The sequence below is a fragment of the Priapulus caudatus genome, unplaced genomic scaffold, assembly GCF_000485595.1.
Source record: "Priapulus caudatus unplaced genomic scaffold, Priapulus_caudatus-5.0.1 Scaffold149, whole genome shotgun sequence".
Lineage (NCBI taxonomy): Eukaryota > Metazoa > Priapulida > Priapulimorpha > Priapulimorphida > Priapulidae > Priapulus > Priapulus caudatus.
In genome coordinates, this window is record NW_014577210.1 from 42,882 (window position 1) to 61,038 (window position 18,157).

At 46.6% G+C, this 18,157-nt stretch overlaps 1 protein-coding gene across 3 annotated transcripts in view; it reads left to right on the top strand.

The window, feature by feature from the left end:
- LOC106806241 overlaps positions 1-16,974 on the top strand; it is a 31,982-nt gene extending 15,008 nt beyond the window's left edge. For all 3 annotated transcript variants that reach the window (XM_014808111.1, XM_014808110.1, XM_014808112.1), the window contains 17 exons: positions 7,887-8,050; positions 8,236-8,328; positions 8,528-8,792; positions 8,923-8,979; positions 9,282-9,461; positions 9,741-9,911; positions 10,180-10,744; positions 11,125-11,204; positions 11,881-12,084; positions 12,461-12,599; positions 13,040-13,155; positions 13,574-13,668; positions 14,106-14,205; positions 14,761-14,819; positions 15,360-15,438; positions 15,965-16,030; positions 16,527-16,974. In XM_014808111.1, the coding sequence (XP_014663597.1) occupies positions 7,887-8,050; positions 8,236-8,328; positions 8,528-8,792; positions 8,923-8,979; positions 9,282-9,461; positions 9,741-9,911; positions 10,180-10,744; positions 11,125-11,204; positions 11,881-12,084; positions 12,461-12,599; positions 13,040-13,155; positions 13,574-13,668; positions 14,106-14,205; positions 14,761-14,819; positions 15,360-15,438; positions 15,965-16,030; positions 16,527-16,583 (2,490 nt within the window). In that variant the 3' untranslated portion in view covers positions 16,584-16,974. The remainder of the gene's footprint in view (positions 1-7,886; positions 8,051-8,235; positions 8,329-8,527; positions 8,793-8,922; positions 8,980-9,281; positions 9,462-9,740; positions 9,912-10,179; positions 10,745-11,124; positions 11,205-11,880; positions 12,085-12,460; positions 12,600-13,039; positions 13,156-13,573; positions 13,669-14,105; positions 14,206-14,760; positions 14,820-15,359; positions 15,439-15,964; positions 16,031-16,526) is intronic.
- Positions 16,975-18,157: the final 1,183 nt, after the last annotated feature.

Here is an 18,157-nt window from a genome sequence, read left to right on the forward strand (position 1 = left end):
AGACTGTTTTTAGACATGGTCCGTCGGACTTGAGTTCAGACGAGAAAATGGGTCCCGACGGGACTACAGCCAGCACGCATCCGAACTGATGACTCCCGGAATGAGTCCGCGACTGCGTCATTTCTCTCCTGTCCGATCTCTCTGTTCTGGTTCGTAGACGATTCAGAATGCGGTTCGGCACTAGTGCTGTGCATCGCCTGATGGGATGGGCCGATAGATCCGAATCGATCGCATTCGGATCACATGGCATTCTACATTTTTAAAATAATTGGATTCGGATTCGGATTCGGATTTCAACATAATTTCGTCGGATTCGGCATTCAAATTGTCGTCTTTGGGGATTCGGATCGGCCAGTCGGAAGCTTTCAAAAATTGGCTATCGGGATTCAGAACGGATCGCGGGATTGGTACCGTGAGGCAATGCGACCCCTCTGTTACGTTTACTGGGCATTAATGGAGTGGATAACTTGGATCTAACTCAGTCTCGACACATTAAACGGATACAAATAAACAAACAACACAAGAATATTTTATTTTTCGCAGCATGTTCCAGCAATCAGCATCATGTACATGATCACACAATGTACCAAGTGACACTTTGATTCTAACTCCTGTCTTCCAGTTTCTAAGTTCTAATTTTGACATGGTGGTACGAAAACGGCCACTCACTATATTTTCATCTTTGAAGTTCGATACATTATAGTACAACTACAGACGTTTCGTAAATTCGTAGTAATTGTACCACCATGTCATTACTGCCACTGAGGTAAAGTTAAGGACAACAGCTGGAACTGATGGGACGATTTTTGATATAGAAACATTATCGTTTCAGATTTCTCCCGATCATCCCTCTCCCCCGAACAGTTCTCTAACTTTTCCTTTACGTCTACGATTTGCGCGACATTAATTTTTTTATTGTGTTCAAAGGCTCACCCGAAAACTGCGCAGCTCACGTACACCACCTTTTATGGTTAGTATATATTATATAATATTATATACAGGGTTCTCCTCCAGATGAAATTCAACAGGGGGGACGGGGAGGGGTAGCGGGGGAGGGGAACTAGGGGGAGCGGGGGAGCGGGCGAAACTAGGGGGTCCGGGGTCAGTGTTTTTACGTACGATCTAATTAAATGCCGTAAAATCGCCACCACCCACTAGACGTCGTATTTGGGCGTTCTTATATATAAGATAGCCGACGATCGGATGTACAGTTATGCTGACAGGAGTTAACTTGTGTACGCTGTCTGCGCTGCAAATGCGTCGCGATACCGGTAAAAATACACGGCGTTCGGATTCCTGATCGATACGGCAATTCTTCACGATGATCACCCTCCGCGCTGCAGGCAACTTTTTATTAGTGGTGCCGATTTTTAACCGCGGGCGATCCATCGGGAATTTAAACCAGGCGTCACACGATTCAAACCAGCGGCGCGGCAGTTTTTCCAAACGCCGCGCACGCGCCCGTTTGCGCCAAGTAGTGGAGAACCCTGATATATGTATCTATAAACAGAACTTCGCTTTCGCGAGAAGTGAAAACAGTTTCGGTGACCGCCGTTTGCTACCACGCTTGAAACAGTTGCCAGAGTTAATGTACACCGGTCGCCCGTGCGTCTCATTCATGTTGTGCACCCCTCACCCGTGGGCAAGCACGGGTACGTACACACGCACCCCGCACGCATGGACGCACGTGTTCTACGTGCACATGCACGCACGCACGCAGCACGCACACACACGCACACAGCACGCTGTACCTGCACATGCACGCACGCATACCACATACGCATGCACGCCACGCGACGCATGCACACACACACGCATGCACAGTACTGTGTACGACCACACGGCCACACACGGCACGCACGCACGCCACGCCACGCACGCACGATGCACGAACGTGTCTTGCACACGCACGCATGCACGCACGCACGCAGCGCACGCACGCATGCCGTGTAGCCTACATACGCACGCAGTACGTGTACGTGCACACGCACGCAATCGAATCTGACCATGTCTTTTGAAAAATCCGACTCCAAATTTCGAATTTCTTCTCTCTCCCCTTCCCCTTCAAATCCTCCATACGACAATTCTTGAATCGATCATTCTTTATAAAAATTGTAAATCCGAGTCCGAATCAATCCGATTGGATTCGGATTATCGATCCGACGCACAGCATTAGTCCGGAACTCATTCTGTTTTCCTGATCCAGCCCGGACTCCACATGCATTGTGTTCTATCAGTACGGACATCTCACACCAGTCGGAATCATATCTCTACATAACGTCCGCGGACCCAATTCTACACACAGCCGGAACATTTCTAATTAGAGTCCGCGGACCATTCTACACCAGTCCGGTGGGCATTCTACACCGAGATCCGGTCGCACACACTTCTGTTATTCGTACACCCAGGTGGGGAGTCCGAGCGGGGACTCGACCGCGACTCAGTTCTCGGTGTCATCAGTCCGCGACCATTCATACTTGTTCGCGGACGGTCATTACCTCTTGCTACCAGTGGAGGGTGGCCGACCATTCTCTATACCTGTCCTGGAGATTCATATGTCTGTATGCTACCAGGTCCGGACCCATTCTGTATCAGTCCGACCATTTAGTACCAGGTCTGACCAATTATATATCAGTCTTTATTATTATTTATATTATTATTCAGGGTGTCCGGGTTTTATTTCACGCGTTTATTTGACGCTTGCAAGTGTGTGCTGTATGTGATGTGTGTCCTGCCGCGTTTGGCCTACGCAGGCCGATCGCGGTCACATCACAAGCCGGCCGCGTCACGCGTTTGGCCTTGAGGCTCGGTCGCTTGTCTGTCGGCATCTGCGCTGTCACGTGCGTGTACCAGCGTGTACTGTATGCGTGTACGTGCGCAGTGTACCCGCGTGTACTGCGTGTACCCGGTGTGCACGTGCTGTGTTTCCTGGTGTACGTTTTGCGTGTATCTTGCGTGTACTGCGTCGTACCCGCGTGTACGCTGCTTGTATCTGCGCTTGCACGTGCGTGTACCCGCGGTGTACGTGGCGTGTACCTGCCGTGTACGTGCGGATGTACCGCGTGTACTGTGGTGTATTCTTCCGTGTACCGGCGTCGTGTACTGGTGTATCTTGCGGAAACCCATTGCTTGTATCAGTGCGGATTCATTAGTCCAGTCCGGACCGATTAGTATATCAGTCCTTATTATTATTATTATTATTATTCGCGGTCGGTTTTACTTCACGCTTTCAAAGTGTTGTGCTGTGTGTGATGTGTGCCGCGTGTGCTACGCAGGCCGATCGATCGATCGTTGTACATCATAAAGCCGCCGCCCGTCCGCTGTGGCCTTGAGGTTCTGCCTCCGGGTTCCGGGTTTTATTCACGAGTCCGTCGGCGTCCGGGTCCGGGTTATTATTTGCAGCCGTTTTCCTGGGGTCCGCGGTCCGGGGTTTATGCAGGTTTTCGGGTCTGGGTCGGGGTCTTGGGGCCGGGTTTGATAGCAGGTTTCCGGTCCGGGTCCGGGTCCGGGTCCGGGTCGGGTCCGGGCCGGAGCGTTTTTATTCCACACCCGGTATAAGCCGAGAAGGGAACTTGTGGCTAGTTGGGCCCTACAAACTTACAAGTTAAATTACAATTGACATTTACAATTTACATTGTACTTTACATTTGCTAAGTTACACTTACAAATACAATATCAAATACATTCTGCCTACATATTTTATGATATTACAACACTCAACATGAAACACTCGACTCGAGTTTGGTCTTCCAAGTACTGTGGAGCTTTAGTGCAATCTCGAGAACCGCTGCAATTGCCGCTCACAATCTCACGATCTTTAAGGAATGCCACAGTGCCAATCAATTGACAATTGCACGTGAACACTAACGACAATATACCTACATTCACACACATGTCACTGCACACACGATGCATGCACTGGCCAAATACGCTATAGGACTTACAGTTAGACCATCCGGTATCAGTAAAATTTGGTGAAATGACCTGTAGTAGGCAGCCCTGCGTACATGCGATGTGTATGCATCCTCCTTTTGCAGAAGCAGGCTGCATCATAAGATATAGTTTGATTATACATAGGTGTAACTTTTCGTAAGCGGTGGTCAGTTGGATATATGCTTATAGCCATCTGTTGCTTGTTTTCAGCGGCTGGCGACTATATACCTTGCCGACATGGTTAGAAGATAAACACGAACAACCACGAGCCAGAGGGGTTATCAGATATACAATTTTTGTAAGTATCCGCTCTGTTGCCAAAACCCATTTTTGAGGTTATGAGATGTAGTGTCTTATTACTCATTGTAGCCGCACCGTGTCTGTGTGTTCTAATAATCCATCCATAATCCAAATCCTTTGTTGTGGAATTTTTATTCATTCGATAATAAACAGTTATAGTAGGCTTATGATATTATTTCCCTTAGTTCTGCGAAAACACCGACTGAAGCTCCCCACTGAAAAATCATACCATTCTGGGTGCAAGAGAACTAACTCGTGGAGGCCGACCTGTCATTACACTCCGTGCCCGAGCGTTTCCAAAAAACTGAAACCTCCGTGCAATGAGATAACGTGGTATGCGTCACATACTCTAGTGCTTGTAAAATGGTAACTGGCAACACCAGCAGCGATTTAATTCAGCATAAAAACAGTTCATACCAATGCTATGTTTAGTTATTTTGTTGTAGCCTATATAATAGTTATTGTTTTGTTTGATATTGTTTTATTATTATCTTTCTCTGCAGTGGGCATATAGCAATATATGTTGGCATTTTGCGGGAAATGTATTGAGCCATGAGTTTCCATGGATGCTGCTCATCTGTGGCTATAGCTGCCTCAGTTTTGCCACCTTACTGTTGCTTGCAAACATTTCCATACCTCGCGAACTTGACGATCACCAGCACTGATTTGCGTTCACTTGGTGAGACGCTGACTAAATATTTGTTAATTGGTAATGCCTAGCTTTCAATGTGGCTTGATTTAGATTTCAGTCGCTGAAAAGGGCGTCATAATCAGGATTGCTTTATATGATATCCCAAGTATTAATAAATATGGCCAAGCTTATCTGCCACAACAAATTGTTTCTTACCAATTTAGCATATGTCCTCAGAACGATTCATACAAGTATGCTTAGAATTGAATGTGTGATTCGTTTAACATTACTTTTCTATGTTTCAGTGTTTATTTGGGTGTCACAATTATTTGGCTTTTAGCTCACTTCTCGGCATGCTATAACTACCCAGTTTTCTGAGGTATGTATTATCACACTCACTTGTTAAATTTTATAGCTATTGCTTTTTGTTCATTACTATTCTACATTAGTGTATGAGTGTAGTTAAATTTATTATTATCATTTCTTTCATTGTGTCTACTGTGCTACTATATCTGCCTGTCTGGCATTGCTTTGTAGATCCTTATCCTACTTCACATTGTGCCAGTGGCTTGTGCCATTCACGTTCTTCATCTCCTTGTCTCGCCAAACGAGCTTGTATTGCCAACGATAGTGACGAGGGGGCCCGCCACATGCCAGAAACCAGGTGTACAGTCATGCACAGAAAATGGTGTTTGTGGCCCATGACGCCGTACCTTCAGCACAGATCTAGCACGGAGCGGGGTTACTTCAATTTATCCTGTCTGGCCATGCCTGTAGGATGGCGATGTCTAAACTGTTCAGTGTCAGCTTCATCGTCGACTGGTGTGATTTACATTCTCTGTCTGACACATGTCCTTTGATATAATATTTGATACTCGAGCTGTGGTGACTCATAGATGTTTAGCTATGGCAATTGCTGATAACAGCTGACTCCCGGGGCATTCAGATTATATAATTTATGTTGGAATTTATGAAAAAAATCTCTTAGGCAAAAGTTACAGATCTCCATGAGTGCCTATATGCCATCGTGGTATGTAATGTGTGCATAATCGCATTTGAGTGCCCAGATAATTCCACTTCTACATTTCAATAAACGTCTATAATTACGCTGACACTTTTTCATGAACTTATTCGAGACAATAGGATCAAGATGTCGGGTGATAGTAGTTACTTCAGTCCGCAAGGCAACAGTTATGCAGGGGCTGCTAACCTTCTTCACACTATTGCTAAAGACGCTGTGTTGCACAGAAAAGAAGGGAAAGATATGGAGAAGAGGAGAGAGAGAGAGAGGAGAGAGGGGAGGACCGACGAGGCAGGAGAGAGACGAGAGAGAGGAGGGGGAAGCTGAAAGCGAGAGGAGTAAGAGAAAGGAGGAAGGAGTACTGGAAAGAGAGGGAGAGAGGTACGAGGAGACGAGAGAATGAACAAAAGAGAAGGGGAGACAGGTGGAATTCTTTAGAAGAGGTAGAGAGGGAATGTACTAATGCGTAACTGAGGATCAGCGCTGATAGGGCCAGGCCTTATCGTAGAGGGACTGAGAGGACTTTCAAGGGGTTATTGCATGCATGGATGATCGATCTTGTTTTTTTTAGAGGTTGTGAGGTCGTGCCAGGGGTGTGCGCCAACAATTTAGCATGAACTGTCCATCTTAGTATAGAAAACCTCATGCATAAAACATTTCTGAACCTTGATATGTTAAGCTTGTTGTGCACAAGCAGAGTTTTGCAATGACAGGATCATAGAGAGAGGGGTCGTCATGCGGCCACACGTCCTCTCGATGCCTGGTACTTCAGAGAAAGTAGGTCAGTTAAGAATTAGTAAGTATGTGATTAGGGGCAGGCGTCATCAAAATCAAGACGGCAAGTATGGAAAGTGACAGAGCAGAGAGAGAAGGTGACATTTGTGGATATGTACTACATCAGAGAGGAGAGCAGAGAGGAGAGAAGAAGAGTCGGGATCTGGAGCAAAACAGGGAGGACTGGCTGGAGGTGTGCCAGAGAGAGAGATAAGTATAGACGGATGTCAAAGCACGGTCGAGTTGCACGAGATGCTACGGGAGACAGAGATGTGAGAGAGGAGGAGGAGAAGTGGAGAGAGAGAGAGGAGAGAGAGAGACGGTGAGAGATGAGAAGAAGATAGACGTGTAGGTCAGAGAGAAGAGAGGAGGAGAGAGGAGAGACGAGCATGAGGAAAGAAAGAAGAGATAGAGAAGGACAAGAGGCGAGGATAGGAGAGCCGGAATGCAGTGCGGAAAGATGCAGAGAGAGTTGAGGAGAGGTAGAGAAGAAATGTATTGATAGACGAAGACCGGTAATAGTCGTAAGCTCATGTGGGGAAACGATTAAGTTCATAAATTGGATAGAAGAGAGGAGAGAGAATGGAGATGAGACCGAATCTGAGGCCATGGAGTGATACGGAGAGGTTGAGAGAAGAGAGAGATTGGGGAGAGAGAGAGAGGAGAGAGAGAGAGAAGAGAGAGCCAGAGACGTGAAGAGATGCAGCAGAGAGAGACTGGCTGTCGCGAGATTGATGAGAAAGATGAGCTATGTTGCAGTAAAACGCAGACTGGAGGGACGAGAAGGGTGAGCGAGAGAAGAGAGAGATGAGCAGAGAGAGGGAGAGACGAGAGATGAGAGAGAGAGGAGAGAGAGAGAAGAGGCAGGAGAAGGAGCAGAGGAGAGAGAAAGAAGACGAGAGAGAGAGACGGACTGCAGCAGAGAAGAGAGAGAGAGAGAGCGATGGACGAGATGAGATATACAGAGACAGAGAGGACAGAGAGATAGGGAAAGTAAGAGAGTGAAAATAGAGATAGAGTGAGAGATGGCAGATTTGATATCTCTCTCTCTCTCTCTCTCTCTCTCTCTGTCTCTCTCTCTCTCTCCTCGCTGTCTCTCTCTCTCTATCCCTCTCTCTCTCTCTCATTCTCTCTCTCATCACCAAATCAGCAGCTCAGTGAGCTAAAGCTATCTCCAGTCTCATTAGCTCGCTCATTAAGCTAATTGACATTGCTCGTGTGATGCAGAAGGCGGTGGCCGTGCGTCCCACCTCTCCCGATGACAGCCCCCAGATAGAATTCACACAGGACAGCCAGGACATGTGCTACATCTCCAATGTTAACTCGACCTACGATTATTCCCTACTGTACGATGAGAGCCGCGCCGAGAAGGAGCAGCCAGCTGCTTCCAGGTATATTTTGTCAGTAACGAAAAATACCGGAAGCTTCCGTTGGCAGCATGTCAATATGCTGGTCTCTGAACATAATATGTGAAACACATGAATGATTAGCGTATATATTGACTAGTATTGACCTTATTAGTAGAGCCTATGCCCATAGCAGGTGAGGTAACTATACGCTATCGTTTGTACTCCAGCGATCAGCCAGCATCGTCTGCGTCGGATGAAGCCCCGCAAGAGAAGCCTACAGCCGTGAAGAAAGCGTGGGAGGCAAATAAGGAAGACTCGAGGTACGAGATTGCAAACCTATTCTTCACCGTGCCTGACTATATGGCACAGTGGCCCAGATAATGAAGCAGTTTACTGGGAACGGTTGCAGCAAAAAAACGTGTTTGATCTACCCCCTTATAGTTTTCGTCTTGAAATGTCTTGTTGCACGTGGTGTTAAATGCGGTATATATAGTGGGTCTGTCTCCATGTCTTGTGCAGTTCTTCAAAGATGAATGTGGAAACAAAGTCTAGCTTGAAGAAGAAGAGGGCAACACAACCAACAAAGCAGAAACAGGAAACTCGCACTTTCTCATCCAGATCCAAGAAACCTGAGCAGGAGGAGGAGGAAGAGGAGGAAGAGGAGGAGAACGAAGAGCAGGAGGAGGAGGAGGAGGAGGAGGAACAGAAGGAGGAAAAGGAGCAACAGAAGGAGGCACAATCAGAGAGTCTTAGCCCTGCCTCCTCATTTGCTCTTGCATGCAGGGCAAGTATCCAAGACAATAAGACAGTAATGGATTTGGCACAGTCGTTAAGGTTTGTTTTGTTATTCTCCATGTGAGTGATTAGTGGAAGATCAATTCAAAACTCTCATTGAAAGTTTTATTACATTGCAGGATATCGTCACAAGTTCTAAAGCGCACAAAGCTATTAAAGCTCAAGAAAAGAAAACGGTAATGCTGAGAGACAATTACGATTTTCACGTGCACATCTCACGGAAAGCCATCCGGACTTTTCTGTGTTTGGATTCTATTCACTGTCAATTCTTTACCAGTTTAAACCTCGTACATACAGATAACTTATTTACTATTCTATCTACTATTATGCAACCTCACGGTTGAGTAGAAATCAACCAAGTTATTTATATTAATAATCAACCGAATGAACTTATTTAAGGATTCTTGTACATACACTTCTCTTGGGTTCACAGCACGTGTGCAGCCTGCTAGCTAACGCGTTACAGCTCGTGTTGCAGACGAGCAAGCGCAAGTCCAAGAGCGTCTTCGATACGACGAACACGGACGAGACTGAGAGCGAGGTGAGCTGGTTGGCCAGCCACAGGAAGTATCAAGACCCGAAGATGCCGAGTAGGACTTACGCTCCAGCTGCGGCCAATGCCTTGCGCGCGACCCTGAAGCATAGCGACGCCGCATCGGTGAGCTCCAGCCTCCATACCAGATCCTCGCGTAGATTTTGACCTTTTTCTCTGACAAAAGAAAATGATGCAATTTCTTTCTGTTAAACAGTGTAACTGCGGGACTCTGAAATGTATTGAATCTAATGGTTTGAAAGGGTGGCACTATTTCCACATACACTGTTTTGAATTGATTTCACAGTGCTAGTAAAATGCCTGTGCATTGACATCTGTTACTATTTATATAGAAATGAGTTCGTAAAGTTACTAGGTATAATCATTGCTTTCACCTTTGCACAGAATCGAAAGATATTTGACTTTGGCACGAGTAGCTCCAATGGTGCAAGCCAAGATGATAATCTGATGTTAGATGAAGCAGAAGATGGAGCGATAGAGGATGAAGATGATGCACTATCACCAGAAGTAGCGACAGGGGCCCACCCTCGAAACAAAGCAAAGCAGCAAGAAAGGGCAAGTTCTGAACTCAACATTAAGAAATTACATAACTAACAATTTCATAATCGCGGCACTAGAGGCCCTGTCATCTTCTGTTATGTTTAGACACATTGCAAAAACCGTGCAAACTACATTATATCAATGTTGCTTTTAATACCAATTGCGAATCTTAATAATAATGTTAATTGTATTATCAATAGTAATTGTATTTATATTAAAGTGAAATGTAATATCAGAGTAATTGTAATGTTGTCGCTCGGATCTGTAAACACAATAATTACAGAGGACGGCCAAGACCCAGCAGAAACCACAGAAACATTCCGCTAATAAGCAAAAACCCGAGGATAACCACCACCGGCGCCCTCTCACCACGAGCACGGACACTGACGATGGTAACAACCGGAGCCTTCTCCCCACAAGGAGGAATATTGGTGGTAGTAACCAGCGGCGCCCTCTTGCCACAAGCACGGACCGCGACGACGATGACCACCGGCGCCCTCTGACGACGAGCGGAGACAGTGACGACGAAGATTTACTGGATGCGAAAACAAGAGCCAACACCTCAGCCAACAGCCTGACATCCAGCCAGTACCCGGGCAGTGACGAGGAAAGGATGGAGGAGGCTGACGTTGCCGCAACAATGAAACAGCGCTGCACGAAGGAACGGACGATCGCGAGAGGCTCGCGAAGCCTGCATGCAGATGGCGCTAGCGTCGGCAGCAGCTCGGGAAGTGGTGACATTCGGCAGTTGTCGTTTGGCCACGCAGCGGCAAGTAGGAAGAAGCGGGTGGCTCTGGGAAGAGCCATCAGAACCCCAGTATCGCCGAGGACAGCTTTACGCATGAGTGGTACCCCATTTATATATGTGTATTTATGCAAAAAATCGTGGAAACAGGGTTAAGTGTCTTAAGTAAAACATTTAAGCCACATAACACTGCTATCAATCTAGTGGTTGTATCTAAAGAAGAAAAAAAAAAAATATATATATATATATATATATAGCACATTGCTGTTTTTGGTAGATTAACTTTGACCTTCGGTAGACCAGTCATTTGTTTTCATGGTTATATGAAACCTTTTCGCTACTTCCACCATTGGTGGCAACAGACGGATCTGCCTTAATGAACAAACATGAGATTGTTATATGCACACCCAGATCATTGCTTGGTCAGCAAGGGTCAGGATGATATGGCTGTGAGACTGTAATTGTTCATAATATTTTTTACAGCAACAGCCGACATTTCGGATGAAGACTTCGATGATGAAGCGGTGCCTCCGACACCGTCCCAGGCGATCCCAGTAACCAGTGTAAGCCAATCAATCAGTCTTTCTCGATTACTGTTCTACTGAAACAGTCACATTATCACTTGGAGCAGGACATGAGACTATAGTGCCAAGGTAGTCTAGAGCTCGTAGTAACTTGATCTCTATAGGACCAACGTTCAGGCACTGTTAACTGCAATGTGTTGAGTACTATTATCTGCATTATGTTACAGGTACTGGGGGTCATATAACCACCCTTATTTGGTGCCAGATCCTTATACAGACCCTGACAATATCATGCTGACCCAGTGTCATTTACTTTCCCTGGCACCAACCCAATAATTGCAGTGTCACGGCAGCTGAGGGAAAACTTTATGCATGCCAAAAGGGACTAGCACAGTAAGAGTGTGTAGGTACCTATCTTATCAGTGCAAGTTGTGGATGTGGGGCCTGTTGTCAGAAACAAAATTAGTCTTAGCATTAACTTTTTTTCTTAGACCGTCGACAGAAATGCTGCGAAGCTACCTGAATGAAAAATTGTAGCAGATTTCCTCATAACAATACGAAACAAAGTGCTGTCGACGGTCTACGAGAAAATGTTAGTGTTAAGACTGATGGTAAGACTAATTTTGCTTCTGACAACGGGCTCGTGGTGTCCTAAACAAGCGTTCTGTCGCTGTATGAGGTCGCGTGTGTTGTACGCACGTGCTTTGTCCTACAGGAGGCGCCACCTACGCCCGCAGACGACGAGCTCAGTTCTCTTGTCTTGGACGACGAATCGGAAGACCCGGATTATTTTGCGCCGCAGAAGAAAACGCAGCAGCGCCACCTGGAGTCGTTTAGCAGCATCGACACCGACCTTATGAAGTCTGGTCCCTCGCAGTGGCGGGTAGGACTGGGGCTGAGCAAGAGGAAACTGAGAGAGATATCCTTTAAGTCGTGTTATCGAACATGTGCGGCGTGCTGATCTTTGTAGTCGAGCGTCGCTTATTAATTAATGGAGATTTTATGCATTTTCAACGATGCTGCGGCTATATCTGCCTCCGTTGGTTAGTGTGTGCATGTGTTGGTGTCTGTGTGTTTGCGTTGGTGACTGAGCGTGTGTGTGTGCGTGCGTGCGTGCGTGCGTGCGTGCGTGCATGTGCTAGTTAGTGTGTGCATGCGTTGGTGAATGTGTGTGTGCGCGTGCGTTGGTGAATGTGTGTGTGCATTGGTTAGTGTGTAGCTACGTTGCTCGGTGTTTCACATGTGGACCCAGCATCACTGACTATATCTGATGAATCCCTTAATCACTGCTGCACCTAGACATGGAAGAGGAGGAGGAGGAGGAGGAGGAGGAGGAGGAGGAGCGCGAGGAGGAAGATGAGCCAGAAGAATATCAGCTGAGCAAAATAGCGAACACGTTCAAACCAAGGACCCTGTTCGCAGCTGCTCACAGCGGTCAGTGTCCAGCGGCGTGCCATTAATAGATGCTTTCGTTGGCGCCCTCTGCGAATTGCAACGAAAGACTAAATGCTGTCGTTAATGAGGGTGAACTGAGAAGGTTGGGGGAGGGTCACTGGGTGCTATACTATGTCACAGAAGGCTGTGATGTTGGGAGATTGGGAGAGGTCTGATATCAGGAGATCATTGTAGGATGTGATGTTATAAAGTCGGGTGTGAGCGTGATATCGGGTGTAGGTGCAATATTTAAAGGTTGAGGTGTGGATGTGATAATAGAGAGTGGGTGTGGGTGCGATATCAGATACTCAGTGGTGTGTGCAGTATCAGAAGCTTGGGTCAGTATGCAGGATTGCATGATATTACAGATGGGTGCAAGGTTGCACTTGGGTGTGGTCAGCTTGATGTAGGTGTTCACCAACAACTGCTGTATATTATAGGTGCACCTGAGCCATCTCAGGTGTCATCGGTAGACAGGGACGATGGCGCACTTGGTCTTGGAAATGTCTCTTCTATCATACAGATGTTTGGTACTGATGTACAGAAATCTATGAAGGTACATGTATGCTATATACGCTCGCCCAATACTGATATCATTACGAGTGCATTCGGGTGTGGCAGTGCGCACGTGCGTGCGTGCTTGCGTGATGTACAGATTCCTACGTAAACTTACAACTTACAAGCTTATAAAGGTGCAGGCCTGTCATGTGTGCGTATAATACCATCGACTTGCTACTCTCAGAATATTTGTTTACATGTTAGAGTATCACCTGTGTTTCTGTGATAGAATAATCACCTGTGTTTACTTGATAGAACAATCACAGGTGTTTGCATTATAGAACAATCACCTGTTTGCATTATAGAACAATCACCTGTGTTTACGTAATAGAACGATCACCTATGGTTACATTATAGAACAATCACCTGTTTGCATTGTAGAACAATCACGCGTGTTTACATGTGTGTTTGTGTAGGCTAAGCAGCAGCATCTCACAAAGCTGACGAGGGCTTCGGTGAATAGCACGCAGCACGAGCTGGCTTCATTCTGGGCCGAGCAGAACGAAACGCGGTCAGTATTATAGCACTCTCGGTGGTGGCAGAGCAAGTACTTACATCTCTAGTAGCCACAATGCTCTCTCACACACACACACACACACACACACGCATGCACACACACACACGCACACGCTCATGCACACACGCACGCACACGCTCATGCACGCATGCACGCACGCACACACACGCACACGCTCATGCACACACGCACGCACGCACGCACGCACGCACGCACACACAGACACACACACACACACACACATCTATATTTAGATATAGATATATATATATCTACACACACATATATATATATATATTTAGATATATATATATATATTTAGATATAGATATATATACATATATATAGTAGGTATCGTAGTGGCGTTGCACTTGATGAGTCTTACTTCACATTGGTGAGAAGATATTGATGGAGGTATGAATTGCTTTCAGACAAACTGCTCTTGAGAGGTTCAAGTCGGGCGTGATAGAGGAGCTGGCAGCACTGGAGGCGGACGTGCAGAACTCTAAGAGCCTCGAGGACGAGACTATGGTACGAGCGCGTGTGCGTGTCGGCATGTGGTCAGCCAGTTAACTTTACCCTTGGTGTGCTGGCAACTGACATGTCTGACTGAACGAGTTAACTCTGTTCCTTCTCCTCTGGATATTGCTGGGTCGGTCAAGTGAGACCAGTTTGTGGGAATTTTGCAGACCAGAATGTCGACTTCCTCCCTTCGTCGTCGAGCATTGTTTTTAGAACATCTTATCGCAGCAGTGATTGGTTAGAGCTGCCTGCCACTCACGCTGGTCGGAATAGTTGGTCACAGGGAGAGCGCGCGTGTTACTACAGTGTAGCTCGAACATCAAAGTCTACATAGTTATATTATAGTTATAGTTATAGTTAGATTATATAATTAATATTAGAGCGGACACAGTCTCACGGTAGAAGATCTAACTGTGTGAACCAGCGTCATGGTAGCGACGTTACAACTTACCAGCCACTGACGTGAGCACAAACTCTCGTGAGCGGTAAAGACAAACGGTTGTTCGACCGGCGAGCGACGTTCTTTCTCGTGCTTCATGTTGTTGATCTGTTGGTTGTTTGCAGTCGTTCTTCAGCAGCCAGTTGAAGAGTCACCAGGACGCGCGTTTGTCACAGTGCGAACGGTGAGTGCGACCCCTCGTTACAGTTACCCATACCTTGAGTTATTCCCTCACTGATTCACGCCCATCGCTCTGTTATGTGTGTCGAGGTGTGTGCGTGTGCGTGTGCGCGTGCGTGCGTGCGCGTGCGCGTGCGCGTGCGTGGGCGTGGGCGTGTGCGTGCGTGCGTGCGTGTGCGTGTGCGTGTGCGTGCGTGCGTGTGCGTGTGCGTGTGCGTGTGCGCGTGCGCGTGCGTGTGCGTGCGTGCGTGCGTGTGCGTGTGCGTGCGTGCATGCGTGTGTGAAAACACGTACGTGCTTTTTGTCAGGGCATCTTGGATCGTTTTCATCTCAAACTTGAATAGTTTTCATCATTAAAAACTTGAGTATTCCAAAATAAAGTAAGTATTCCAGTGCGTAAGTGCTTCCATCATCTGTAACACCGTATTACGTTACGCTACGTTGTGCTTGCTGCGTGAGGCCGTGGCATTATCATGATGCCGCAGCGTTATCACGACATCATAGCACTTCATGGTCACTGAGGCCTCATCTCTCTGTCGTTCAGGTTACGCCGGCTACGGAGGATGCAGCGAGGCTTCAAGGACGAGATGCAGAGCATTGAAGGGCAGCAGTTTGATCGACAGGTAAATGAGACTCACCCCTCCTCCCCGCTTCTCCCTCCCCATCCCTCCTCTCCTCTCCTCTCCCCTCCCACTCGTACCGTGTGCCCCTCCCACCGTGTATGTTTGACATCGATTAGTTTATTAACATTTATGATAGCTGCGATTTGTAGCTGGGCGACGCAGTGTTAGAAATGCTAGAGGTGGGAGTGATAGTAAAGCCGTGAGATCAGAGGGTTAAACTATATTCTACGGCTTAACCGCACCGCATACACTGACCCCCTGAGGAGTCGGACTCTATCCTACAGCACTAACCCCGCACAGAAATACCCCCCCCCCCGACCCGAGCATACTACTTGGAGGTATTGCCACAGTGTGCTGTGCGTACCACGTGGTAGCGTTCTATGATGATGACGTATGTACGTGTGTACGGTGGTGGTCTGTGCTGACGTATGTACGTGTGTACGGTGGTGGTCTGTGCTGACGTATGTACGTGTGTACGGTGGTGGTCTGTGCTGACGTATGTACGTGTACTGTGGTGGTCTTACAGGCGGTGGTGCGGGACAAGATGAGGCAGCAGATGCGGTTGCTGCAGACGAAGATCCTCCAGCAGTCTGTGAGTAATTATGTGTACATGTATTAATTAACGCAGTTACGCATATATGACACATACTGTACAAGAGATTTGTGACGACATATATATATATATATATATAATTATGTGTGTGTTATCTCTTGTATGTGTATATATCATCTACTATATACTGTGTATGTACATATAATCATTATACATTGTATGCATGTACTATAAACAGGCAATTATATGTTGGTAGTCACTTTGATAGAAAAGCCATACCTACCTCTTGATTCTCTTCAAAGGTCGTTATGTAGTAATATCACCTCTATAGAATAGCCAACTGTGCGTGTAATAGGTCATTTTTGCCATTTCCATAGAAAGTCCATTATATACAGTTATGAATGTCCTGTGGTATTAAAATGATGGATAGATAGACACGTACACCGATGGACCGACTGATGGACAGAGAGTGGAACGCCTTTGGGAATGAATAACAATGCTAATAACGATGCGAATGTCTTGTAAACTTTTGCAGCAACAGAGAGAAGTCAGCAATGTACGACGATCACTCCAAGCCATGTTCATGTCATAGTGTCAAGCATCGCGATCTGGTGGGAGTATGTGATCAGTTAGGGTACAGTAGTCATTATGTTTTTGCATCTGTTCGTTTTTTGTCGTAGATTTTAAACAAAGAGTACGTTGTTTTATTTAATGCGTTAATATTTATAATGGTTACAATTTATTTATACGTTGAACAATTTTTCAAGCTGTTTATTTGTACTTAATTGATGTATATTAATTAAATGTCGATAGTAATCTTAATACCAACCGAAAGCTTAAAGATATGGTTAGCTTACTAGCGCAATTATACAGTTTCCGTTTTAATATGTATCATACGTTTCTTCTTATTCGATGTATTTTTAATATACTATATTGATTGATTAAATGAACTAATTATACGAAGCAATGTCTTCACAGTGAAACAGTATGTATTTATTAGTAAATATTTCTTGTACATCGGTGCGCGTAGCCGGCACAAGCCATGCGGCTGTTAGTATTGAACACGACCCCCCCCCCCTCCTGCTGCTCATTCAATACATCACGCCCGAGGTGCAGGGGGGAGAAAACACGAGGCGTCTGCACGTGGTTTATCACCATGACGATGTACGCATCGTCGTCGCCACGCATGCCCAATCAGGGCGGACCGGGAATCGAAGGCAGATGGCAGCACCTGCCCGTACGAGGATCGTCCTCGCGGATCTCTGGTGCAGTATTATATCTCATGGTGATAGATCCTGCCACCGACGCTGTGATCCTCGCGATCCGTGTCCCTGACCTGACGTCGCTGCCCCGGGATCACTACACGGATGTTCCGTCATCCTTCCTCTGTGCTTTCCTCTCTGGATCCAGCGCACCATCCCGGGGATTCCCTATCCCGGATCCAGCGCATCATCCCGGGGCTTCCCTATCCCGGATGCAGTGCATCATCCCGGGGCTTCCCTATCCCGGATCCAGTGCATCATCCCGGGGCTTCCCTATCCACAGTGCATCATCCCGGGGCTTCCCTATCCCGGATCCAGTGCATCATCCCGGGGCTTCCCTATCCCGGATCCAGTGCATCATCCCGGGGCTTCTCTATCCCGGATGCTGCGCATCTTCTGCACGACGTCGCTCCTCCCTCACCTCACCGCGTGGCAATTTTTACAAGCGCGCATACATACATATGTACACGACGACAGCGCGTGCCTTCCCGCACCATCTCTCTCTCACTGTGCGCGGTTGCATAACGGGCAGACGAGAATGTGCGCCACCTACATTGTCACGCGACACTCAAATAGGAGAATCATTCCAGGTTTGATGGACACTTTCGGTAAAAGCTGGTTCACGTTATGCCGAATAAATAATTATTTTTGAGGATCGGTATTCACTTATAATAATATAGTCAACAAAGGTTGTAAAACTGTCAGTGCTTACAACGCCTGTGGCGTCCCCTACATGCACACAGGCTAACGAAGTTATGCTATGCGAATTTTTATCTGCAGGCATAAGACCGAGGGCGTTTCTTTGAAAGTACAGAAGTACTGAGTACTGAAGTATTGAGTACTGAAGTACCGAGTACAGAAGTATTGACTACAGAGTACAGAAGTATTGAGTACAGAGTACAGA